Source organism: Anolis sagrei, chromosome 2, assembly GCF_037176765.1.
Source record: "Anolis sagrei isolate rAnoSag1 chromosome 2, rAnoSag1.mat, whole genome shotgun sequence".
Lineage (NCBI taxonomy): Eukaryota > Metazoa > Chordata > Lepidosauria > Squamata > Dactyloidae > Anolis > Anolis sagrei.
The window spans coordinates 25,163,278-25,190,362 of NC_090022.1; the positions used below are offsets into that span (position 1 = coordinate 25,163,278).

A 27,085-nucleotide genomic window follows, 5' to 3' on the forward strand; every position below is an offset into this window, starting at 1 on the left:
GGTGTGAGAGAATTGGCCGTCTGCAAGGACATTGCCCAGGGGACGCCCAGTTGATTTGATGTTTTTATCACCCTTCTGGGAGGCTTCTCTCATGTCCCCGCATGAGGAGCTGGAGCTGATAGAGGGAGCTCATCTGCCTCTCTCCAGATTTGAACCTGCGACCTGTCGGTCTTCAGTCCTGCCAGCACAGGGGTTTAACCCACTGCGCCACCAGGGGCATTGAGTGGCAGTGAATGGGTTTCCCTTTATCTAACAGGAAAAATAATAAAAATGATAGAGGGCACTTGGCCCTACCCAGGAAAACTTATTGTGTGCAGGATGGTCATGGCAGAGCCGCACCAGGGGCCAACCCAAGGCATTAGCTCTAGATCATGGCAACTCAAAGCAGAACATATTGGCGCAATCATGTAAATAGCAGAGGAGAGGGGCATAGAAGAAGACAATCAGGTTGAGGGGTCCCACACACAAAGGCGCATTGTGAAAAGTAGCAACTTCCCCTGAGGCAGGCAGGAAAAAGGCAATGGGCCGTCTTCCTGTCCAGTGGGCTATTGTGTTACAGATGTCTAGATAATGTCCATAAGATGGGTGAGGCCAAGAATTGATTGTGAAATCCCCAGCTTGGAGTCTCTTCTCGCAGGCTGTATGATCATCTGGGAAGCAGGACTTTCCCATCCAGGTAAAGGAATCACAGCATCGAGCTGCCAGGTCATCGATGACCCCCCTCTACCCCGGGGTGATGGGGTGGAGGAGCTCCCCAGCGACTCGAAACAGCTCAGAAGGTCTATTGGATGCAGATGCTATGCGGGCAGTCAAGAAAGTCTCCTTGGCTGCCCGCAGAGCCGCAGTATAGGCCCTAATTGAGGCTCTAGCCCGCGCTCCATCGGAAACACCCTGAGATTTCCTCCAGATGTACTCCAGTCTCCTTCTCACCCGCTTCATCCCGCCAACTCCTCAGAAAACCAAGGAGACAGGGTGACTCTGCGCAGCAAGAGGGTATGTTCGTGAGCGATTGTGTCTATCGCCCTGGCCATCTCGCTGTTATAACAATCAACCAGGGCATCGACAGGATCACCAGCCTCCATGACGAAGAAATTAGATATATTCAAATTGTCATACAGGAGACATGGGGGAAGGGAATTCCCTCAGCCTATACTAAACTAACTGCTCCTCATTGAGGACTTGAGACTTGGGCAGTGTGGGGTTGAATCCCAACATCTCTCTAGTCTTAACTAGATGGAAGTTAAGTGACATCTCTGACCCATCACCTGTTCAGATATCAGCCAGCATGCAAACACTTTAAATCAAGAAATAGTTTCCTAAGATCTACAGAGATACTTGCAGGAACACCTCAGCAAGTGAGAGCCCAAAAGTGGCAGGGTAAAACCTGAAATCTCGATCAGTGGCGCTTTTTTTTGTTGTTGTGTCAGGAGCGACTTGAGAAACTGCAAGTCGCTTCTGGTGTGAGAGAATTGGCCGTCTGCAAGGACGTTGCCCAGGGGATGCCTGGATGATTTGATTTTTTTTAATCATCCTTGTGGGAGGCTTCTCTCATGTCTCTGCATGAGGAGCTGGAGCTGATAGAGGGAGCTCATCCGCTTCTCCTCGGATTTGAACCTGCGACCTGTCGGTCTTCAGTCCTGCCGGCACACAGAAGACTGGGCAACTTGGAAGGTGCTGAACAGACTGCGCTCTGGCACCACGAGATGCAGAGCCAACCTTAAGAAATGGGGCCACAAAGTGGAGTCCACAACATGCGAGTGCGGAGAAGAGCAAACCACAGACCACCTACTACGTACAATGCAGTCTGAGGCCTGCTACATGCACAATGGAGGACCTTCTTATAGTGACACTCCAAGTGGCCAGCTACTGGTCAAAGAACATTTAGTACAAGTTTTAAACTTTGTGTTTCTAAATGCATTAGAAGTGTACCCTCGGTGTGCTTCGGATACGAGAAATAAATCAATAAATAGGGGGAAATCCAAGCAGATTCCCAAGGTCAACAGTCCATTTCAAAACAAACGTGGAGGGTAGCCTCCTATTCCCACCCCCAAAAGTGGGAGGGGAAAAGGCGTTCCTTTTGTATCATGCAAAAGTTTAGGCTCTCTCCCTCCCTTTTATGCGCTCCGATGAAAAGGGGAGACACGCACTGTTTTGTTTTGCTTTGTTTTGTTGCAGGTGGGAAACAGCCTGGGGAAATGCATGCAGCCCTCCAAGGTCAACTTTGCCTCAAAAGGAAACGCCACCCCCAAATTTGGAGTAGGAAGGAAAGAGAGGGGAGCGCTGCAGGAAGGGAAAAGGATGGAGAGGAGGCGCAGGGATGTGCCACAGAGGGACAGAGTCTCCTAAAGCAAATGGGGACGTTCCTGCTTTGCGTTTTGTCCATCCACAGCATGCCAAAGGCAACCTGCTGCTGTTGCTTCTGCCGCTGGGTTTCAGGGACGTGGGAGAAGCAGCCTCTGCTGGGCTGCCTTCCCTTTCCTGCTTGCAAAGGCAAGGGTGGATCCATGGCTGGCTTGCCACTCTCTGCCTCCGCCCCCAGGTCCTGCCCATTGGTTCCCTGGGTTGCAGCCTCCAGCCTCTTTTGCAAGGAGCCAGCCAAGGGACTGGGAGTTGTGACGCTCCAGAGCAGGATTGGCCATCCCAGGTGTCCAGAACAGAGCCCCCAGCAAAGTCCTGCCCACATTACTACTGACTAACAACTGTTCGTGTGAACACTCGCTGGTGCAAAAGGTTCCATCTTGGCTTTCTTCTGGGGCATCTCTTGGCACAGCAGCTTGCATTGCTGTCTTCCTTCAGGATTGGGCCACAAGCCTTCTGGAGAAAGTTGGCCACCTTAGAGACCCCTGGAGAGCTAGATCTTGCATTGCTGCCTTCCTTCAGGATTGGGCCACAAGCCAGTTGCGTTGCTGCCTTCCTTCAGGATTGGCCCACAAGTCTTCTGGAGAAAGTTGGCCACCTTAGAGACCCCTGGAGAGCTAGATCTTGCATTGCTGCCTTCCTTCAGGATTGGGCCACAAGCCAGTTGCATTGCTGCCTTCCTTCAGGATTGGCCCACAAGTCTTCTGGAAAGAGTTGGCCCCCAAAGAGCTGGATCTTGCATTGCTGCCTTCCCTCAGGATTGGGCCACAAGACAGTTGTATTCCTGCCTTCCTTCAGGATTGGCCCACAAGTCTTCTGGAGAAAGTTGGCCACTTTAGAGGAAGAGCTGGATCTTGCATTGCTGCCTTCCTTCAGGATTGGCCCACAAGCCTTCTGGAGAAAGTTGGCCACTTTAGAGGCCTCTGGAGAACTGAATCTTGCATTGCTGCCTTCCTTCAGGATTAGCTCAAAAGCCTTCTGGAGAAAGTCAACCACTTTGGAGGCCCCTGGAGAACCGGAGGGGCCTCTGGCTAAGCTGGCCCAAGGCAGCGATGCCACACACTCCGCGCCAGCGCTTGCAGCCCCGCGCACCAGTATGGTCTGAGACGGAAACCCGGGATTTCCTAGCCCTCTGGGGTGAGCTCCTGATCCTACGGTGGATTGAAAACCGCCCTCCCAACAGTGACATCTACGAAGACCTCTCAGCCCAAATGATGGCCCGGGGTCACGAGCGCAACGCCTCGCAGTGCAGAAACAGAGCTCGGGACCTGAAGCGGAGCTACCGGAGGGCCAAGGATGCGCAAGTATGCGCCGGAGCAGAACCAGTGTCCTGTCGCTACTTCCGAGAGTTGGATCGGATGTTCGGAGGCGAAATGGACAGCGTAGCCAATCGAAGCCTGGGCAGCATGGACGGGTCCAGGCGCGTTGTCGTGAAGACCGAAGATGCTGAAGATATGGAGGCCCAAGTCTCTGAGGAAGAGGGCAACCAAATGACTCCACCAAACACGCTTTCGAGTATGGATGCTGACACTGATACAGAAACAGAACCCAACTTGGGGATCTCGCGAGAGCTGGTGGGCTCAGACCCAGATGTGATTGAAACCACAATTGGAGAGGAGTGCTCTGAAGAAAAAACAGTGCCTTTACGCAGACAACAAGTCGCTGGCCCCAGTGAAGATGGGCATCATGTTGCAACTGGTGAGCAAGTGTCCTGGTTGCCACAATGGCTTTCCTCTTGGAGTTTTCTTCCATTTGAGCTGAACCATCTGTTGGAACGCATTTTGAGATGTCAAGCATGGTAGATATTGGTTCTTCAGCAGGTCCAGGATGAATCATGTAGAGGCTCTAAACCAGTGGTTCTCTACCTGTGGGTCCCCAGATGTTTTGGCTTTCAACTCCCAGAAATCCTACCAACTGGAAAACTGGCTGGGATTTCTGGGAGTTGTAGGCAAAAACACCTGGGGGCTCAACAGGTTGAGAACCACTGCTCTAAACTAAATTTTAGAGGACCTTATAGGATTCCCCCCCCCAACCCAATAATTATCAAAATTAAGACAGAAAATTAGAGAGAGATACAATAGAAGGTTTTTCGGTATGACAGCTTAAAAAATCAGTGCACATCTTGGCTTCATCAGTAAGATTATAGTATAGGAGATTAAGGGAAATAATAATATCACTTTAATCTGCTTTGGTCAGACCTTGCTTGGAATACGGTGTCCAGTTCTGGGCACCACCATTCAAGAAGGATATTGACAAGCTGGCAAGTATCCAGAGAAGGGTGACCGAAATGATCAAAGTCCTGGAAGCCAAGCCCAGGGAAGAGCAGATTAGGGAGTTGGCATGTTTTGCCTGGAGAAGAGGTGGTTACCTTAGGCCAGTGGTTCTCAACTTGTGGGTCCCCAGATGTTTTGGCCTTCAACTCCCAGAAATCCTAACAGCTGGTAAACTGGTCGGGATTTCTGGGAGTTGTAGGCCAAAATACCTGGGGACCCACAGGTTGGGAACCACTGCCTTAGGCAATCCCTTGTAGCCCGAGGATGATGGTCCTCCAAGTGCAGTGTCTTGGTGGTGGGTTCGTAGGTGGCTGTGGAGATCCGCATGTTCTCCTGCAGTGAGGACATCGGTTTCCAGGTGGAAAGCGGTCCCGGTGAGGGTTGGCTTGATGCGCCATCCTCTTGGCACGTTTCTCCCTTCTGCTCTTCATTTGTGCCTCTTTGAATTCTGCAGCACTGCTGGTCACAGCCGACCTCCAGTTAGAGTACTCAAATGCCAGGGCTTCCCAGTTTTCGGTGTCTTTGCCACCGTTTTTAAGGTTGGCTTTAAGCCCATCTTTAAATCTCTTTTCCTGTCCACCAACATTACGCTGCCCAGTTAAGAAGGAATATGATAGCTATGTTTAAATGTTTGAAAGGCTGTCATATGGAAGATGGAGCAAGCTTATTTTCTGCTTCTCAAGGACACATAGCAAAGGATTCAAACTGCAGGAAAACCGAAACATTAGGAAGAACTTCCTACCATGAAGGATACATTGTTTCAGAGTGTGGTGGAGTCTCCTTATCCAGAGATTTTTTAATGGAGACTGAATGGCCATCTATTGGGAGTGCTTTGATTGGGTGTTCCTGCATGGCCGAATAGGTTTGGAATGGATGGCACTTGAGGCTTTTTTCCACCTCTATGATTCTGTTTGGTGACTCTATGCTTTGTATGTGTCCTCCCAGTCATGTCATCTTTGTTAAATGTTGGAAATCCCTCATAATCTGAAGCCCTGAAGTATAGCTTGCTCAGTGTGTGTTTAAATCCAGCCCTGCATTTGGATAATAATGGGAGCTGTGGATTTCTGCCCTTCTGGCAGTCCAATTTAAGTCTCCCTTGGGGCACAGTTGTGGACTTGGGTTTGTTTTCAAAAGAGGAATCTGGATAAAATTGGATGCTTTGGATGCTCAGTTTGCCAGGAGAGTTATATGGTGCTGTGTGCCTGACTCCAACCAATTTCAGTTCAAAAATGAGTAGGAGGGAGGTGTTAAGTGAGAAATGGACAGGCCTGGGTAGCACTGTGTGGGTGGGCTACACAGATTTTTATCTCAGCAGCCAATCAGAATTTTTGCCCCATACTTTTGGTCCCCCCTTAATAAGACTATTGGACTGTTTCAGGGGGCAGAGAAAAGAGAGGAGGGGCAAGGATGGCAGGGGAAAAGGACTTAAAGTGCTAAAGAAGGATGGGGAAGGTTGTGGGAGAGAAAAGCACAGGAGATGTAAACAGAACAGCTGTACTAATACCAAAGAGTTGAATCATACTTCAATTTAAGTCACTGGCAAACTATTTACATTCCATGTATTGTGGAAGGCTTTCATGGTCGGAATCACTGGGTTGTTGTGAGTTTTTTGGGCAGTATGGCCATGTTCCAGAAGCATTCTCACCTGACGTTTCACCTGCATCTATGGCAGGCCTCCTCAAAGATTGTGAGGTCCTCACAACGTCTGAGGATGCTTGCCATAGATGCAGGGGAAACGTCAGGAGAGAATGCTTCTGGAACATGGCCATACAGCATGGAAAACTCACAACACCCCACTATTTACATTCCTATTTTATTTACATTTCTAGTTCTATTGCAACACCTTTGCTTCCAGGGTTGTTGTAGTTCCAGAATGGTAAGGATTTATAAAACTGCCGGACATTCAGAGTAAAATCTCAACACCTTATTAGAGCTGAGAAAAGTTGCTCTTTTGGCCACTTTGGCTGGAGATTCTAGGTATTGTACTCCGAAAAGGGACTTTCTTCAAAGTCTGTATGTTGTAATCACATTTTGTGGTTTTATATATTCCCTCCTTACATTGGTCAATATGACAGGACATTTATATGACAGCAATAAACAGCTGTTACTACTGTCTTTTCCTCCATATTACTGGAGGTGTTAATATTATTGTGCTTACTTCATCACACTAGAGAATCAATCTACTTAAAATCCGTTTTCTGCCTCCTGGGGAATTCTGGGATTTGTAGTTTAGGGAGGCTGTTAAAGGCCCCTCCCTAAACTACAAATCCCAGAATTCTGCAGGAGGCAGAAATCGGATTTTAAGTGGATTCATTCTCTAGTGTAATGAGGTCCATAAATAGGCTATCAAATGCACTGAACAAGTTTAGGAATAATATGCTATTACATGGTAATGTTTTGTCTCAAAGTTACATACATACATATACATGTTTTCTTTGCATCTGCAATTGCTAATGGTATCTTGCAGAAAAAAATCCTTCTACATTGCTTGTGATGGATTGGCCCTTCCATTTTAAATGGGAGAAACAATTATGTTTTTCCCTATTCTTGAGGCATAAAACCTAAAAGGATGGAAGAACATTTTATTTATTTCGTGTCAAAAGCATTCCATAAATAAATTAGTATAAAAATAATAAAATAGATGGAACACAAGTGGCTAAATAATTTTAGACCAAAAACGGGCAACAGCGACCACATTGTCTGTAGCTTTAAACAATTCTTCCTCTGTGCATGAGGCAGGGCATTGTGGGCATGCATACAGGTGCTGAGTTGTTTGGTCTGCTTCACAGTCACACAAAGTAGACGATTTTTCTAGGTAGTGCCATTTTGCCAGGTTGTCTTTTGATCTGCCCACTCTGCTTCTAAATCTGTTCAGGGACACTTCATGTTTTTTGTCGCTCTACTCCAGTGGTTCCCAACCTTAGCCATCAACTCATAGAAAACCTAACACTGGTAAACTGACTGGGATTTCTGGGAGTTGTAGGCCAAAACACTCGAGCACACACAGATTGAGAACCACTGCTTTGCTCAGAGCTAAGTTACGGTACTCACATTGACCCATGAATGTTTGGATTGCTACAGGAAGTGAGAGAAATCTACCCCTCAGAAGGGAAATGCACTCCTAAAAGAGTTATCATAAGGAAAGGGGGTTGCCACTGAAGCTTTCTCACCAATCCTTGTTTCCACAACAAGCCAAATTTTTCAAAGTCCAATTATCACAGGGACAGAAAGTGAGGTAAATCTTCTGAACAGGGCACAGACAGCAAAACAAACACCACAGGGGGGTTGACCCATTCATTTGCTATTTTTGCCTGGTGTAACACCTTAAAATGTACTTGTTCCAACTTACAAACAAATTCAACTTAAGAACAAACCTAAAGAACCTATCTTGATCATAACTTGAGGACTATCTGTACCCCAAAATCCAAAATTGTTCACATTGGTGGCTAAAATAGTGGCACCTTTGCTTTAATATACATAAATTTTGTTTCATGCACAAAAGTATTAAAATATGTATAAAACTGTATTCAGGATATGTCTGCAGTGTGTATATGAAGCATAAATGAATTTTCTTTTTAGACTTGAGTCACATTTCCAAGATATTGCATTATTTACACATATAATAAGGTAAAGGTTTCCCCTGACATTAAGTCTAGTCGAGTCCAACTGAGGGCTGGTGCTCATCTCCATTTCTAAGCCAAAGAGCCGGTGTTTTCCGTAGATGCCTCCAAGGTCATATGGCTGGCATGAATGCACGGAGCACCATTACCTTCCCATCGGAGCAGTACCTATTGATCTACTCACATTTGCATGTTTTTGAACTGCTAGGTTGGCAGGAGCTGGGCTAACAACGGGAACTCACCCTGCTCCCCAGATTCGAACTGGGGACCTTTTGGTCAGCAAGTTCAGCAACTCAGCAGTTTAACCCGCTGCGCCACTAGGGGGCCTTCTTATGTACACATATACAAATACAGATATTACAAAATCCAGAACACTTCTGGTCCCAGGCATTTTGGATAAGGAAACAACCTGTACAATTTCTGCTACTCTTTGTTTGCTTATTCTTGTAGCTTTGTTCACTGGCTGGAGAATTGAATTTGGTTTTAAAAAAGTAATACAATTACATATTTTGGATCCCTGACCAGATCTGTTTGCCTTTGCAGGCCGGGGTAGACGGGAGAATAGCCTCGGACGTCCTCTGACGACAGCAGAGAGAATGGCATCCATGCGGGAGAGGAAGCGGCGGTCACATGAAGAAATGATGCATGAGATCATGACAGACTACAGGAGGACCTGGGAAACCATGGAGGCACTTCACGAAAGAGGCGAAGTTAGTGCTGGGGAGTTTCGAGAAGCAATGCTGAGGGAAATGCTTCTGGATCGAGAAGCTCGGACCCGAGAAGCCCAGCTCGATCGGGAATCCCGGGCCCGGGAGGCCCAGTTGGACAGAGAGGCGAGGGCCATGGACAGCCAACTGGAGAGAGAGATCAGGATTAAGGAGCTCAACATGATTGAAGCGGAGTTGCAGCGCACCAGGGATCTCCTCCATCCCATGGTTGACGCTGTGGTTTCCGTTGCTGAGATCTTGCGTACAACGGGCAATAAACTTCGACAGTCTTGTCAACCGAACCAAAGTGAAGAAGGTCCCTTTTTGGAATTGGGAGAGAACAAATAGTTCCTCACCCCCCGTTTTCATCAGGCAATAGTTTATAGTGACTGTGTTGGACAAAATACAGGGAGGACAAGTTGGGAGATGGTGAGAAGATGACACCTTCAAGAGTGTGAAACTCTAAACGATGCTGGTTACATTTGGAAGGAATTATCTCCTCTCTTGTAACAAGTGCAGCTGCTCCAGTTCATTATAATTTAAGAAAAATAATGTAATACTAGATTATTTGAGGGGGGGACCCCAAAAGGAGCTTGTCAATCCAAATTTTCTTTTTTAATGTTGACCAGTGCCAAAAGCTAAATGGCTTGAGTATCTGGCAACATTTCCGAGAACATTCTCCCACAAACTAGTGCTTGAAGAACTTACCTTTTTGGATTCCAACCCCCAGGATCCCCCACCTAACGTGATGAGTAGCCATGCTGCCTGGAGGGGATTCTAGGGGTCTGAATGCAAGAAGAAGGCTTTCCCAAACTCTGTCAGTAACACAATTTCTAGTACAAAATTTATTTGAAATTGAGAATTAGTTCTGTACCTGTGCATTATTTCCCATCGCAGGTGTATTACTTCCATTCCAAATCTTCATTAGCAAGATTACATTCTTTTATCATGTGGAGACGAACTATAGTGTAGAACTCTTACCATTATCCCCTGTTTGAACCCTTCTGAGAGAGGAGATTCCATCTGAACATGAGGAAGAACTTCCTGACTGTGAGAGCCGTTCAGCAGTGGAACTCTCTGCCCCGAAGTGTGGTGGAGGTTCCTTCTTTGGAAGCTTTTAAACAGAGGCTGGATGGCCATCTGTCAGGGGTGATTTGAATGCAATATTCCTGCTTCTTGGCAGGGGGTTGGACTGGATGGCCCATGAGGTCTCTTCCAACTCTATGATTCTATGATTCCATGATTCTGAGAGCTACTGTGGTGGGTATGGTTTTTTGATAATGAAAAACTGATGAAATTTAAAATGGATTGGTATGAAACTGTTTAGATGTGGAAACTGGGAATGAGGCACTGGGTTGTGTATAAATATAGAACTTTCTCAAGAAACCAAGGGCTTATATAGCAATTGAATTTTTTTAAACTCATTGGATTTGGATCAGTACTGGCAGAACTGTCCAATAATTTAGCTCTTACAAAGATAATAAATCAGATTGGGTTTCGAATGAATTCAGTTACAGAATGGAACTTGTTCCATAAAGTTTTTTTTAAATGTGAATAAAGTTTTATGAGAAAACCTTTGTGTGAATGATGCTTTTTTCCACTTTGCAATACTTTAATTATTCATAGCTTAATTACTATGACCAAGGGTGCATCTACACCAGGTATGGATAAACCCAGGCCTGGGGGCTGGATGCGGCCTGTTGGGCTCTTTTCTCAGGCCCTCCTCTCTCACACCATCCTATCCTTCCTTCCTCCTTCCTCTTTCTCCTTCCTTCCTTTTCTCTTTCTTTCCTCTGTCTCTCCCTCTTTCTCCTTCCCTTCCACCCTTTCATATTTTCTCTTTCTTTCCTCCTTCCCTCCCTCTTCCACCCTCCTTCCTTCCCTTCCACCCTTTCATCCTTCCCTTTCTCCCTCTTTCTCCTTCCTTCCCTCCCTTTCATCCTTACTTTTCTCTTCCCTTCCCTTTTCATCTTTCCCTCCTTCCCTCACTTTTGTCTTTCCTTCTTTGTTACCTCCCTCTTTTTCCTTCTACCTTTCTTTCCTCCATCCCTCCCTTCTCCCTCCCTCCATCCTTCCCTTCCACCTTTTTGTCCTTCTTTCCTTCCCTCTCTCCCCCTTCCTTCTTTCACTTTTCTTTCCTTCATTCTTTCTCTTATCCTTCCCTTCATTCATCCTTCCCTTCCTTCCTTCCTTCTTTCCTTCCTTCCTTCCTTCCTTCCAGTTTTCCGTTCCATCCTTTTCTTCTTCCCTTTCTTCCTTCTTTCCTTCCTTCCATCCTTCCCTTCCTTCCTTTTGTCCTTTCTTCCTTCTCTCTTTCTGTCCTCCTTCTCTTCCTCCCTTCCTTCTCTTTTTCCTTCATCCTTCCCCTCCTTCCTTCCTTCCAGTCCTCCTAGCAGGGAGTGCTAGCACGCAATCCCCAAATTAGAAAGTTTGCCCATGCCTGATCTACACTGTATAGTTAATACAGTTTGACTTTAACTGCCATGACTCAATGCTGTAAAATGCTATGGCACCATCACTTACTGGCTGAGAAGACTAAAGACTTTGTGAACTATAGCTCCCATGGTTCTATAGCATTGGGCCATGGTGGTTAAAGTGCTTTCAAACTGCATCTATGGTGTAGATGTATAGTCTACTCTAATTTACAGTATATCATGGGGTTTTTTTAAAGAAGTGTTTGCCTCAAAGAAGTGAGTCAATCTACATGCTGCAGCACACATATTTCCAATGTTATAACTGGAAGGACAGAGACTGGTTCCCCAGTTGTTCCAGACTGGTCTCATATGGGAAGATAACAGCAACTGCATTCACAATGAGGCATTATAGGTTTTCTAAAAAAAATCCTAGGGCTTGGATTGTTGACAGATACCAGTTTAGATTAATGCCAGAAAAGTAAAACAAAGAATTTAGTGGCACAGACAAAATTATTTAACCTAAGGTTTTGTAGATTGCTGCCTACTTCGTCAAACGCCTGAGGATTGTCGTAGCGGACTGTTATTTTTCTATGTGGGAGGGAGATGTGTAGGAAGATCAGAAGTAGGCAAAGTGTACTTCATATCAGGCTCACTTTTTTGGCCTTTTAGCACTACACTCTGAAAAGGCGGGTCTCTCTTTTATTCAATTCTGAAGGCATTGACATTTGAAGCTATTTGTTTTTTGCTTTTCAGTATCTGATAATGGGGAGTCATGTAGGATTGGCACCGCAATTCTTATTATAGGAAATATAACAAAATACATAACTTTTTGAGTCTAATACAAAATAAAGTTTGTTAATTTCTATGAAGCTTTATTTGGGATAAGATTTTGTGGATGACAGCTCCATTTAATTTGATGCAAAGAGTGCAGCTTCAGTTGGCAGAACTTTAGACACGCTGGGTAGGGAATGTGAGTGAACAGAAATGCAAAAGTTACAAGCATTGATGGTTATCTCAACTACAGTCATTTACCAAGCAGTCTTCCAGAGATGCCAAGGATAACCTGGCACAGATAAACAGATTAACACATGGAAAGCGATGAAAAGTCTTTGTCCAATCCAATTACAGGGTAGATTTAATCTCTAGATTAGGGAGTCCTTCAGATATTGTTGGCCTGTAACTCCCAGCATTCTTGAGCACTGGCTATGCTGATGAAAGATGCAGTCCATCTTCTATATCCTAGAGATCAAGGGCAGACAATTGTTAGGGGCCAGAAAAGCCATAGGTTTAGAGGACCACATTCTCTTTGACCACAGACCAATATACAGTGCTATTAAGTACTTTATAGGGTTGGATAACATATTTCAGCTAGTGGCTATTTGCACTACATTAAAGCAATGTAGAATCTCAACAAAGTCTCAAATGCTGGTGGGATTGAGGGAGGGTTGATTTTGTCATTTGGGAGTTGTAGTTGCTGGGATTTATAGTTAACCTACAATCAGAGAGCATTCTGAACTCCACCAATGATGGAATTGAACCAAACTTGGCACACAGAACTCCCACAAACAACAGAAAATACTGGAAGGGTTTGATGGGTATTCATCTTGAATTGTGGAATTGTAGTTCATCTACAGCCAGAGAGCACTGTGGACTCAAACAATGATGGATCTGGACCAAACTTGGCACAGATCCACAACATGCCAAAATGTGAACACTGGTGGAGTTTGGGGGAAATAGCCCTTGATATTTGGGAGTTGTAGTTTCTGGGATTTATAGTTAACCTACAATCAGAGCATTCTGAACTCCACCAATGATGGAATTGAACCAAACTTGACACACAGAACTCCCACGAACAACAGAAAATACTGGAAGGGTTTGGTGGGCATTGACCTTGTTTTGGAGTTGTAGTTCACCTATATCCAGAGAGCACTGCGGGCTCAAGCAATGATAGATCTGGACCAAACTTGGCATGGATCCTCAATAAGCTGAAATGTGAACACTGGTGGGATTGGGGTAGGAGGTTGATTTCATCATTTGGGAGTTGTAGTTGCTGGGCTGTATAGTTAACCTAAAATCAGAGAGCATTCTGTACTCCACCAATGATGGAATTGAACCAAACTTGGCACACAGAACTCCCATGACCAACAGAAAATACTGGAAGGGTTTGATGGGCATTGACCTTGTTTTGGAGTTATAGTTCACCTACATCCAGATAGCACTGTGGGCGCAAGCAATGATGGATCTGGACCAAACTTGGCACAGATCCTCAATATGCCCAAATGTGAACACTGGTAAGAGTTTGGGGAAATAGACCTTGACATTTGGGAGTTGTAGTTTCTGGTATTTATAGTTCACCTATTTAATATTTATTTATTTATTTATTTGCCGCATTTGTATATCGCCTTTCTCAGCCCGGAGGCGACTCAAGGAGGTTCACAGTTGGCAACAATTCGATGCCTTAGCAATTATAAAAATACAATTAAAAACAATTAAAACATTTAAAATGTGATATAAAAATACAACCTGTAAAAACAAAATCATCAGCGTCTCCTGACTAAAGGTAAAGGTTGTCCCCTGACATTAAGTCCGGTCATGTCTGACTCTGGGGTGTGGTGCTCACCTCCATTTCTAAGCTGAAGAGCCGGCGTTGTCCATAGACACCTCCAAGGTCATGTGGCCGGCATGACTGCATGGAGTGCTGTTACCTTATTTATTTATTTATTTATTTATTTACAGCTTTCATATTCCGCCCTTCTCACCCCGCAGAGGACTCAGGGCGGATTACAGTGTATACATATATGGCAAACATTCAATGCCAATTTTGACATACAACATATACAGATATAGACAGAGGCTATTTAACTTTTTCTGACTGCCAGGGGAGCTATCACTTTCATCGTCCATCTGCGACACTGATGAAGTACTTCCACATTCCCCGCATGCTTTTTGCTGGAGTGCTTGCTAGAGTCTTTTTTTTTATAGCCCCATAAATTAGTTAATTTAGCCTCGCCACACTTTAAGGTGGTACCTAATTTTCCTACTTGACAGATGCAACTGTCTTTCGGGTTGCAAAGGTCAACAACAGGCTACACAATTGGTTGGAAACCCACTCCAACCCGGGCTGGCTTCGAACTCATGACCTTTTGGTCAGAGTGATCTTAATGCAGCTGACACTCAGCCAGCTGCGCCACAATCCTGGTGCACCTGCGCCACCTTTCCGCCAGAGTGGTACCTATAGAACTACTCACATTTGCATGTTTTCAAACTGCTAGGTTGGCAGAAGCTAGGGCTAACAGCGGAAACTCACGCCGCTGCCCAGAATCGAACCTGTGACCTTTCGGTCAAGCAGCTCAGCGCTTCAACGCACTGCACCACCGGGGGCTCTTCCTGACTAAAATCATTGTGCAATTGCATCATCAGTTGTTCCATATTTTCATTTTCGCCTAATTATGCTACATTAGTGAAAGCTTGCTCGAAGAACCAGGTCTTAACCATTTTTTCCGGAAAGTCAGAAGGGAGGGGGCTGATCTTATATCCCTGGAAAGGGTTTTCACAGCCAAGGGGCCACCACTGAGAAGACCCTGTCTCTTGTCCCCACCAAGCGTATCTGGCAGGATTGACAGCAGGGCCTCCCCAGAAGATCTTAAGGTCCTAGATGGTTCATAAGGAGAGATATGTTCAGATAGGTAAGCAGGACCAGAACCTACAATCAAAGATTTCAAAATCTAATTATCACAGGGACAGAAAGTGAGGTGAAATCTTCTGAACAGGGGCACAGACAGCAAGACAAACCCCATTTCTATTCATAGAATCATAGAATCAAAGAGTTGGAAGAGACCTCATGGGCCATCCAGTCCAACTCCCTGCCAAGAAGCAGGAATATTGCATTCAAAGCACCCCTGACAGATGGCCATCCAGCCTCTGTTTAAAAGCTTCCAAAGAAGGAGCCTCCACCACACTCCGGGGCAGAGAGTTCCACTGCTGAACGGCTCTCACAGTCAGGAAGTTCTTCCTTATGTTCAGATGGAATCTCCTCTCTTGTAGTTTGAAACCATTGTTCATAGTCTCCAAGGAAGCAGAAAACAAGCTTTCTCCCTCCTCCCTGTGGCTTCCTCTCACATATTTATACATGGCTATCATATCTCCTCTCAGCCTTCTCTTCTTCAGGCTAAACATGCCCAGCTCCTTAAACCGCTCCTCATAGGGCTTGTTTTCCAGACCCTTGATCATTTTAGTCGCCCTCCTCTGGACACTTTCCAACTTGTCAACATCTCTCTTGTATTGTGTTGCCCAGAATTGGCACCACATTCTATCCAAAAAGGCAGACATCCTACCCACAAGCCTTGTATCTAAATCCAAACCCCTCCCTCCTGACTAAACAGAACAAACTACATCCTCCCAGGAGTTACTGGATCACAATTTCCTGACAAAAGTGGTCGGGATGATGGTTTAATGTGACTTCCTTGAAACCATTGGACGTTCAATTCCTAAGATTGTCTTTCCCTCCCCTGTCTTTTGCGTCACTTCCGGGTAGCGCCCCCATCATGGTCTTCCCTCTGAGTCACCGCATTTCCCTTCCTCTCTGCTGCCCGCACTCTCCTACTTAGTTCCGCATAACATTGATCCCAAGAGGACAAATAGGGCAGAGTGAATCCTAGCCATCATTGGATCCCTAGGCTTTTGGAGAGAAATGGATACTCTGCCTTATGCATAAACTGGCTCTCTCCCTCACTATTAATCCTAACCATATAAAGCCCTTCAAGCCCAATTCTATTGATTAGGTTGAGACTCAGTAGCACTGGACTGGCTCCTGGCATATGTTTTTGGTCTATGTGATTTTAAGTAATTATTTTAAGTGATACGTTTTAATTATGTGATTTTAAAGTATATGTTGTTTTATTTTTTATGTATGCAAGTCATCGAATTGTGCCTTTGTTGTGAGCTGCCCTGAGTCCCCCTCGGGGTGCAAATTTATTTATTATTTATTTAATTAATTTTTTTGAATAAATTTTTATTGAACATTTTAAACATCAACACAAGGAAAGAGGGGGAACAATACTAAGAGGATTATTTATTATTTATTTATTTACTGTGTTTGTATACCGCCTTTCTCAGCCTATCGGCGACTCAAGGCGGTTTCCAACAAAACAGTATACACAGTATCATAGAACAATTTAAAACATTACAATTACATAAACCACAACAACAATAAAAACATCATTAGCATCTCCTTATTGTCAAGCATTGTCCAGTTCCATCGTCAGTCGTCCATTCCTATATCATTTATCCATATCCATTACTCTGTATTTGAGAACGCTTGCTCAAACAGCCATGTTTTGACTTGCTTCCAAAACGTGAGGAGGGAGGGAGCAGATCTAATCTCTCTAAGGAGGGAATTCCATAGCTGGGGGCCCACCGCTGAGAAGGCCCTGTCTCTCGTCCATGCCAAACGTACCTGAGGCAAAGGCGGGACCGAGAGCAGTGCCTCCCCGGACAATCTCAAGGTCCTTGATGGTTCATAAGGGGAAATACGATCGGACAGGTAAGTTGGGCCAGAACCGTTTAGGGCTTTATAGGCCAAGACTAGCACTTTGAATTGGGCCCGGTAGCAAACCGGCAACCAGTGGAGCTGACGCAACGGGGGTTGTATGCTCCCTGAGAGCTGCTCCTGTTAGTAATCTGGCTGTCATTCATTGGACTAATTGAAGCTTACGGACTGTCTTCAAAGGCAACCCCACATAGAGCGTGTTGCAGCAGTCTATACGGGATGTAACCAGAGCGTGTACTACCGTAGCCAAGTCAGACTTCCCAAGGTACAGGGAAAAGGATGGGATATAAATGTATTTAGGTTGCTGTAAGTTTTTTGGGCTGTATGGCCATGTTCCAGAAGCATTCTCTCCTGACGCTTCACCTGTGTCTATGGCAGGCATCCTCAAAGGACCTCATAACGTCTGAGGATGCCTGCCATAGATGCAGGCGAAAGGTCAGGAGAGAATGCTTCTGGAACACAGCCATACAGCCCAAAAAACTTACAGCAACCCAATGATTCCAGCCATGAAATCCTTCGACACCACAATGTGGTATTTATCTTATCAGAAGCGAACTTGAGGGTATAGTTGTTTAAAAAACATGGCATAGCATTAAATGTTCTTTGAACAGAAGCTGGCCACTTTGGAGTGCCTCTGGTATTGCTGTAAGGTCCTCCACTCTGCACGTGGCAGGGTGCATGTTGCATTGCAGTGGTTGGTCTGTGGTTTGTTTTTCTTCACACTCGCATGTCATGGACTCCACTTTGTGGCCCCATTTTTTAAAGGTTGGCTCTACATCTCGTGGTGCCCAGAGCGCAGTCTGTTCAGCGCCTTCCAAGTTGCCCAGTCTTCTGTGTGCCTAGGAGGTATCAGACATGGATTGAGGTTCCGTGTTTTAGCCTGCCACTTTTGGGACTCTTGCTTGCTGAGCTGTTCCTGCGAGTATCTGTGTAGATCTTAGAAAACTATTTCTTGATTTAAGACGTTGGCATGCTGGCTGATATCCGAACAGAGGATGGGCCAGTGATGTCAATGCCTTGGTCCTTTAATAATTGGCTGCTCCTTCCTGACGGATGTGAGGTGGCGCAATACAGCCTAAACAGTATATTTTATCCAGTGGTGTGGGAGGCAGACATCCTGTGATAATGCAGCATGTCTCATTAAGAGCCACATCCACTGTTTTAGCATGGTGAGATGTCTTCCACATCACATGCATACTCAGCAGAAGAGTAGCAGAGCACAAGGGTCGATGTCTTCACTGTATCTGGTTGTGATCCCCAGGTTGTGCCAGTCAGCTTTTGTATTATATTGTTTCTAGCAACCACTTTTTGCTTGATATTCAAGCAGTGCTTCTTGTAGGTCACAGCACAGTCCAGGGTTAACTTCCAGGTAGTTGGGTGCGACGCAATGCTCCAGTGGGATTCCTTCCCAGGTAATCCTCAGACCTCGAGATACTTGTCTGTTCTTAAGGTGAAAAACACACATCTTGTGTTTTAGATGGATTAGGAATGTGGTAAATTTGGTAAATAAATAGAAAACATCATACACTGTTCCTGCTGTCATTCCCAATTCAGAGCAGACTCACATATCATATACCAACTTGGTACTGTTATCTCGCATGTGAGCGGTCTCTATCGGAAAAGACTAAGGTTGCATCTACATCAAATATGGGCAAGCTTCGGCCATCCAGGTGTTTTGGACTCCAACTCCCACAATTCCTAACAGCTTACCAGCTGTTAGGAATTGTGAAAGATGAAGTTCAAAAACACCTGGCGGGCTGAAGTTTGCCCAGGCCTGGTGCAGATGCACAGTTTGACTAACAGAATCCACTGGGAAAAAATTGTGGAGGCTCGTTTACATATGGACTGACATTTGATGTGGTGGTGCGTAAAGATCCAAGTTTACAACAAATATCAGTATTACCTTTAAAAAAACTTCATTGGTCATTGCACAAACTCCATTTATTGCAAGCAGGCGTGTCATTACAAGAATTGTCAACACACAAAGGTACAGTCTACTTATAATAATCCAACTTAGGGATTACAGTACTGTAATATATAGTAAATACACAGCAATATTCAGTATACTAGTGTTGTTTTCAGTTATATTGTTCTCAGTAAAGCTGTTTTAAGAAATCGTAATTTGATTAAAGTGTGTATTTCTTGCCTTCCAGCCCCTTATAGGTCCCTTGGAGCAGCTCATAACATCTGTTAACGCAATATATTGTTCACAAAATGACAAGTTAGGTTCAGACTTGGTCACATTTAGACCATGCCTCCCAGCTAATTGATGTCTCGCTAATTTCAGTGAGTTTACTCTAGACATGATTAAACCGTATCCAACCAAATACGCTTTGGACTGAAAAACCAGAAACCCGTTTTTTTTTTTTAAAACATTCAAAATAAGGTGATACGATTGTAACATAGAGGGAAGAAATGTTGACTTTGTTTCCAAACAATACTAAATCCATCTGAATAAATTTTACAGGGATTAAAAAAACATGCTTAGGTATGCACTTATTAGCCATCAAATGTAATTTGCCAAGCCCTGTGCTGAACTGATTTGATACATTTTGATAGTTTTGATCTGTACTTAATTTTCTATTAGCCAACAATGCGCTGCCACCTATAACTCATTTTCCAATTTGGGGGGATTTGATTACCTTTTGGAAATAAATTCCATAAATATACCAAACCAAAGAGGTAGCAATAATGGTTTCCCCCACACAAAATGCAGTGTGCAGGAAGTTTCACAACAACTGAAAAGACACTGTCCTGGATCATGGCAACAGGATAGAAAAGGCCTCTCAAGATGATGGCAGAGGACAGGTAGACTTAAACAAGAGCAAACCATCCTCCAGATACCCGGATTCTGAAAGCATTTAGGTAATAACCAGCACTTTAAATTATTATCAAAGTGCTAACAATTGCAGGCTGAATTAACCTGGAGTTATACGTCCTTTTAAAAGCAGGTCCCAAACATAACCTCAGCAGCTGAAGGTTTTGAATGCTCTTTGAGGGCGGCTCCAGAGAGAATGTACTGTTTCAAAAAGATGAGCCCAATTTGAAATCACTGTATCTCTGCAACTACAAACTGCCCATGAATTAAACCCTGGCTACTTGAAAGGACGGGGCAAAGTTTCAAAGGATTATCGCTAAATGCTTCTCAGCACACAAGCAATCCCCAGCTTCAGTCATTTGCAAGGTGGAGACCCCACAACAGAAGGCCTAATAAGTCTCCATTTGAAGAGTTTTGATTTGTTTCTGATTCAAAATGGTTAGTGAAACTTGCTAACTCGTTAATCTGTGTCTAATTTTTTGTGAAATTGTTAACATGTCGCTATCATGAAATATACTGCTTTGAAACTGGGTCCCTCATTTTGAAACATCCTGTATTGCAGTAGTCATTTGGGGAATTTGTATCAGGGGCAGGAATCATGTAGCCCTCCAGATGTTGCTGGTGGGCTACATTCAAACTTAACCAACCCAGCCAATGGTGAGAAACGCTGGAAATTGCAGTCCAACATCAGGAGGGCAGCATGATTCCCATCTTAATCAACCAAATACTAAGCCACTTTGCACAGCTGCCTCCAGGTGTTCGTTTAAATGTATGAACAGGCAGCAGACTAGCATCTTCCAACTGTACTCTGATATCAGCGATATGTAGAATACTGTAAGACAATGCACAATTTGAATGGTGCTGGCAGCACGTTCCCTCTCCGCACATTAAACAGCCGCAGGCAAATTAATGAGGACTAGAATCAATTCTCACCAGTCCCAGAACAACCCAAACTCCTGGGCTCAAAGTGAAATCTCTCATGCTTCAGTTTTCTCCTGCAATCCCTCTAAAAATGGTAAGAGAAATTGATACCATTTTGAGAGAGGACAACATATGGGGGTTGTATAATATACAGGGGTGTTAATGATTGGGGTAATTTTTGCTTCTTTTCAGACATGTGGGACTTTCCGCCTGGTTTGGGAGCAAAACCTTCCTGAAATCATGCTATTTTTTTAAGTGGATCACAAAACTGGGTCACTTTATGTCCAACCCTGCATTACATCTATGCCTGGGAAAAGTTTTGCACAGATGCCTATAGACTCTGCATGAAATAAGAATATTCTAAAGTGGGAGCAACTGTTAAGAGTTAAGGGGACAAACGGCACTCAGAAGGCATCAGAGGGCTATCTCCCCAATACAGTACACTGTATTAGTAATTAACTTAATTTTGTCTCAAAAGTGCCCCCTACCCCTGGGATTGTGGAGCAATTTCACCATGGTTTTGCCTTCCAGGATATTTTAGGCTGAGGAGAGGTCTTTTTCTAACAATAAGTGAAGTCAATTTCTGGTTCAATTCCTATGGGAAAATGGCTTATGCTGGATACAAAACAATCCAAGAACTCCCTTTACTGCAACTGAGAAGAAGCCCTCTGGGGACCAAGCTTTGCACCCCAGTTGTAATGATTAGTGTAATTGTTTAATAGGTTTCTCGAGTACTTTCCTAGTACTCAAGAAAGCACTACATCTTAAACTGTGGGTCCTGACCGCTTAACTCAATGTTGGGAATCACAAAAATTGGCAATGGTAAAAGGTTTCTGAACACCATCCATTCAGATAAATCTGTTAGTAAAGATGTGCACTGTTTACAACAGGCTCTACAGAAGATGCTTCAGCTGTACTCCACAAAAGGAAAATCAGCTTCTTTAGCAAGCCTTGAAAATGCTAATTACAAGTAAATGTGTGATAGTAAACCTATTTTATATACCTATATACCTATACACCTAAAGGAGCCCCCGGTGGCGCAGTGGGTTAAAGCACTGAGCTGCTGAGCTTGTTGATCGAAAGGTCGCAGGTTCGATTCCGGGGAGCGGCGTGAGCTTCCGCTGTCAGCCCTAGCTTCTGCCAACCTAGCAGTTCGAAAACATGCAAATGTGAGTAGATTAATAGGTACCGCTCCGGCGGGAAGGTAACAGCGCTCCATGCGGTCATGCCGGCCACATGACCTTGGAGGTGTCTACGGACAACGCTGGCTCTTCGGCTTAGAAATGGAGATGAGCACCACACCCCAGAGTCAGACATGACTGGACTTAATGTCAGGGGAAAACCTTTACCTTATACACCTAAAATCATGTAAAAAATATTGGATGCAAAAGAAGTGGAAAAAAGCTGCTAATAACTTAATAAAAAGTAATTAAAAATAAATACATTCAGTGCAAAGGTGTTTCTTCCTCCTTATGAAAATTGAAAATATTGTTACTTCTGTATTGGTATTTTTGCAATAAACATGTTCAGACTTGCTGTATGCTTGAATTCAACTTTTCTGTATGGATTTTTTGGGATGGCAGTGAACAGCCATACTCTGTTGCAGTTCACCAAATATTAAAGACAAAACATGAAAACGTCTTTTTAAAATTCTAAAACAGTGATTTCTGAACTCTAGTTCTCCTGGTATTTTGGACTTCAACTTTCAGAAGCCTCAGCTGCCTTGTCTAATGATCAGGGATTCTGGAAGCTGAAATCTAATAACATCTGGAGGACCAGAGTTTGGAAAACATTTTTCTAAAAAAAAGTGCACTGCCTTAAGAAAGCACTTTTTGAGAAAAACCAGCACAGAAATGTGCTGTTATCTGCATGTTATTATTAAAGGAACAATGGGTTGATGCTTCTGTCAATTATAATTAGTTCCCTGTATAAAATGATTTTTACTGAGTCAGGCTTTTAATCAGAGGCTGGATAACCAGCTGTCAGGAGTGCTCTGATTGTGTATTCCTGCATGGGAGAGGGGGTTGGACTGGGTGGCCCTGCGGTCTCTTCCAACTCCATGATTCTAGGGTTTTAGCCCACTGTGAACTCTCTGGTGTGAAATGAGGTGTGACTTCTGATTGAAGCTTTTCCCACAGTTGGAGCATTTATAAGGTTTCTCCCCTGTATGAAGCCGTTGATGGATCACAAGCCCAGAGTTGAAGCTGAAGCTCTTGCCACAGTCTTTGCATGTATAGGGCTTCCTTCCTGTGTGAATACCTTGGTGGGAGATGAGGTGCGACCGCTGATTGAAGCTCTTCCCGCAGTCAGAGCATTTATAGGGCTTCTCTCCTGTGTGGATCCTTTGGTGTATAACAAGGCCAGAGTTGTAGCTGAAACTCTTCCCGCAGTCAAGGCATTTAAAGGACTTCTCTCCCACGTGTGTCCTCTGATGGGAAAGCAGGTGGGACTTCTGACTGAAGCTTTTTTCGCAGTCGCTGCATCTGTACGGCTTCTCCCCTGTGTGAATACGCTGGTGGATGATGAGCCCCGAGTTGTAACTGAAACTTTTCCCACAGTCAAAGCACTTAAAGGGCTTTTCCCCTGTGTGAGTTCCACGGTGAGAGGTCAGGTGTGATCGCTGATTGAAGCTCTTCTCGCAATCAGGGCATTTATATGGCTTCTCCCCTGTGTGGATTCGTTGATGCACCATAAGTCCCGAGTGGTTGCGGAAAGTTTTATTACAGATGATGCACAAGTATGGTTTTTCTCCAAAATGGATGATCTGAGGTTTGCTAAGGCCAGCGCTCTGACAAAAGGCATCCTCCTCCTTGATACGAGAGATCTTACTTCCTCCAATGTGAATCAACTGCTGGATAACAATTTGGCCGACACTGTTTAAACTGGACCCTTTGCATTCAGCGGCTCTCTCTTGCCTTCCATCAGAAGAAGTTTCATTTTGCTTCTTTGAGGAATCCTGATTATTACAGTCTCTTCCATGTTTGAGGCTTTGGGAAACTCTTTCTTCCAATCCTCCTGTCAACTCCATATTCATTTCCACATGCTCTGGCTCCTCTTTTACGCATATCTGGTCCCAGGTCTTATTCGCCATCCGATCACCTGTGCAGACAAAAGTAATTGATTAATTAATATTTGGGTTAATCGATATTCTCCTCCTTCTGCAAAAACTAAAACCCAGAAAACTTCTCAAAAGAGATTTTAAAAACTTCTTAAAACAGATTATAACTATTACATGTTAAAAACCAGACTGAATTAAAAACAGCTTTATTTATTTCTTTCATGTCAAAAGCATTGCATAAATAAGTATAAAACTGATAAAACAGAGGGAGCACAAGTAGCCTGTAATTTAAAAACACGATAAATTACAAGCACGTTAATTTTAAAATAAGAATAAAAATCAAGAAGGCAATATTCAGAAGTGTTCTATATTTTCAGATTATTATTTTGATTTTTTAAATTTTGGAATACTTACATATATTGACTGAGATAACTTTAGGGAGAGATACATGATGAGAATGCCTTATCCAAATGCTTGGGATCAGAAGTGTTTTGGATTTCTGGTTTTATATTTGTTTTGGATTTTGGAATACCTATATTTGCATGCACATATATCATTTATTTATTTATTATTCAAACTTATATGCCGCCACTCCCCTGGGGCTCGGAGCGGCTTACAAGAACAGGCTAAAGTCTAACACAATTTTAAAACAATTTAAAACAATTAAAAAAAATAAAAACCACAATATCAAAGATCAAAGGCCTGTCGAAACAGATATGTCTTACATGCCCTGCAGAAAGCTGGTAAGTCCCGCAAGGCACAGACTTCAGGTGGCAGAGTATTCCAGAGTGATGGTGCCACTGCTGTGAAGGCTCTGCGTCTGGTTGCTGTTAGACGCAAGGTCTTGACACTGGGGACTTCCAATAGATCTTGGTCCTCAGAACGGAGGGATCTCTGGGGTTGGTAGGGGGTGAGGCAGTCCCTCAGGTACATCGGCCCCAGACCATGCAAGGCCTTAAAGGTGAGTACCATCACTTTGAAAGTGATCCGGTGCTCAACTGGTAACCAATGCAGCTGTAGTAAGATTGGTGTTATGTGGCATCTCATCGGAATTCCCGCAAGAAGCCGAGCAGCTGCATTTTGTACCAACTTGAGCTTCCAGATCACCGACAGAGGAAGGCCAATGTAGAGGGCGTTGCAGTAGTCCAGTCTTGAGATGACCGTGGCCTGGATCACCGTGGCTAGGTCGTCCCTGGACAGGTAGGGGGCCAGCTGTCTAGCCTGCCGCAGATGAAAGAAAGCGGTTCTGCTAATGGCGGAGACCTGAGCCTCCATCGTCAGCAGAGGGTCCAAAAGGACTCCCAGACTCTTTACCAATGATGACGGGCGTAGTGCCTCACCATCCAGGGTAGGCAGCTGGATATCCCCACTGTCCGGTCGACCCAGCCATAGGATCTCCGTCTTTGCTGGATTCACTCTCAACCTGCTGGCACACAGCCATCCAGTAACGGCCTTGAGGCACTGATGGAAATAATCGGGTACACAGTCTGGTCTGCCCTCCATCCTCAGCACCAGCTGAGTGTCATCAGCGTACTGGTAAGACTCAAGCCCAAAACCTCGAACCAGCTGAGCAAGTGGTCGCATATAGATGTTAAACAATCATGAGCTATCTTGGAGATGAGGCACATGTCTAAACATTACTTTCATTTGTTTCACACGCATCTTATATATATAGCTGCAAGGTAATCTTATGCACAGTATACAATCACTTTGTGCACAAAACAAAATTTGTGGACATTAAATCACCAGAAAGAAAAGGTTTCATTATCGCAGCCACCCATGCAGATTTCCTGAGAAGGGATGCTCAATGGGTGTGTGTGCTCTAACCTTTGCAGGCAATGCATTGCTGAAAGCAATATGTGGGAAGATCTTTCTCTGCTGGACTAAATTTGCAGTTTAGGGAAAGATACTTATTATTATTATTAACTTTATTTGTACCCCACTAACATCTCCCGAAGGACTCGATGCGGCTTACATAGGCCAAGGCCTCAATAAAACAATAGCATAACAAATACACAACTTAAAGCAAATCAAAACAATAAAAAAATAACAGAGACAACAAAAACAATACATCATAACACAATAAAACTAGGGCCGGGCCAAATGTAATGGGTACAAATTAAAAAGTTCTGGGTGTGACAGGTGGTATGTCAGATTTTAGGGTAAGTGGAATGTGCAGGCAATCTTAAAGCTCTAATAAAGTGCTTCTGGGACAAATTGCTGGAGTTTTCCTATTCTGGAAAGGCACACCGGAACAGCCAGATCTTCAGGTTCTTCCTAAAGACTGCCAACGTAGGGGCTTGTCTGATGTCTTTGGGGAGGGTGTTCCAAAGTCAGGGGGCTACCACAGAAAAGGCCCTGTCCCACGTCCCCACCAAACGCGCCTGCGACGCAGGTGGAATCGCGAGCAGGGCATCTCCGGATGAGCAAAGAGAACGCGTGAGTTCATAAACGGAGATGCGGTCACGCAGGTAGGCAGGTCCCAAACCGTTTAGGGCTTTGTAGGTAAGCACCTGCACCTTAAATTGGGGCCGGAAAATAAACGGCAGCCAATGGAGCTCCTTGAACAGGAGGGTTGACCTCTCTCTGTAAAGAGCACCAGTTAACATCCTGGCTGCCGCCCGTTGGACCAGTTGAAATTTCCGAGCCGTTTTCAAGGGCAGCTCCACGTAGAGTGCATTACAGTAGTCCAATCTACTGTAGCTTTGTCCACTCTGTGGCTTCACCGAACTACAAGCTCCAGAAGTGCACCTATGCTGTAGAATTAATGCAGTTTGGCACCACTTTAACTGTCATGGCTCAATACTACGGAATTGTGGGGTTTGTAGTTTGGTGTGGCATCAGAATTCTTTGGGAAAGAAGGCAAAAAGGCCTTGCAAAACTACAAATCCGAGGATGTCACAGCATTGAACCATGGCAGTTCAAGCGACATCAAACTGCATGTATTCTACAATACATATCAGGCCTGAGGCTGTTAGGAATGGTGGGAGTTGGAGTCCAAAACACCTGGAGGGCCCAAGTTTGGAGATTAATCCTGTTTATGCCAGTTTTCAAAAGTCCCCAATAAACTAGACTGGAAATAGGACCTTTAGCTAACTGCAGGCTCCGCCCACATCCCCATCCTTGCCAGCCTCCCAAACCCTGGGCCTAACCTACACTGACTTCCCTTCTTCCCTTACCCGCAGGGTTTCAAGCTGCGTTGACTCAGCAGTAGTTCTCACTCTGGTCGGGCCCGGAAGGAGCTGGCCTCGCGCCTGGCCCCGCCCACTGGCCGACTGCCCGGTTCTCTCTCTCCCTCTCCCTCTCTCTCAGTATGGCGGCAGGCAACGCCCTTCGCCACAGGAAGTCCCGCCTTCTCAAGCCCTTTG

The 27,085-nt window shown here is 44.6% G+C and overlaps 2 protein-coding genes across 2 annotated transcripts; one reads left to right on the top strand and one right to left on the bottom strand.

Moving 5' to 3' along the window:
- Window positions 1-2,158: 2,158 nt before the first annotated feature.
- Window positions 2,159-10,531, top strand: LOC132765110 (uncharacterized). Its single transcript, XM_060759295.2, has 2 exons — window positions 2,159-4,056; window positions 8,795-10,531. Exons 1-2 carry the CDS (start codon window positions 3,411-3,413, stop codon window positions 9,304-9,306), a joined length of 1,158 nt encoding a protein of 385 aa, XP_060615278.2. The 5' UTR covers window positions 2,159-3,410; the 3' UTR covers window positions 9,307-10,531.
- Window positions 10,532-18,843: 8,312 nt separating this feature from the next.
- Window positions 18,844-27,021, bottom strand: LOC132765116 (zinc finger protein 79-like). Its single transcript, XM_067463399.1, has 3 exons — window positions 26,897-27,021; window positions 22,018-23,758; window positions 18,844-21,670 (listed from the first exon to the last, which is right to left on the bottom strand). Exon 2 carries the CDS (start codon window positions 23,748-23,750, stop codon window positions 22,725-22,727), a length of 1,026 nt encoding a protein of 341 aa, XP_067319500.1. The 5' UTR covers window positions 23,751-23,758; window positions 26,897-27,021; the 3' UTR covers window positions 18,844-21,670; window positions 22,018-22,724.
- Window positions 27,022-27,085: the final 64 nt, after the last annotated feature.

Excerpts from the sequence above, each read along its gene's own strand:
- LOC132765110 (XM_060759295.2), top strand. The coding sequence starts at position 3,411 with ATGCCACACACTCCGCGCCAGCGCTTGCAGCCCCGCGCACCAGTATGG. Across the intron at positions 4,057-8,794 it reads TGGGCATCATGTTGCAACTG|GCCGGGGTAGACGGGAGAAT; the intron begins GTGAGCAAGTGT and ends TTGCCTTTGCAG.
- LOC132765116 (XM_067463399.1), bottom strand. The coding sequence starts at position 23,750 with ATGGCGAATAAGACCTGGGACCAGATATGCGTAAAAGAGGAGCCAGAG.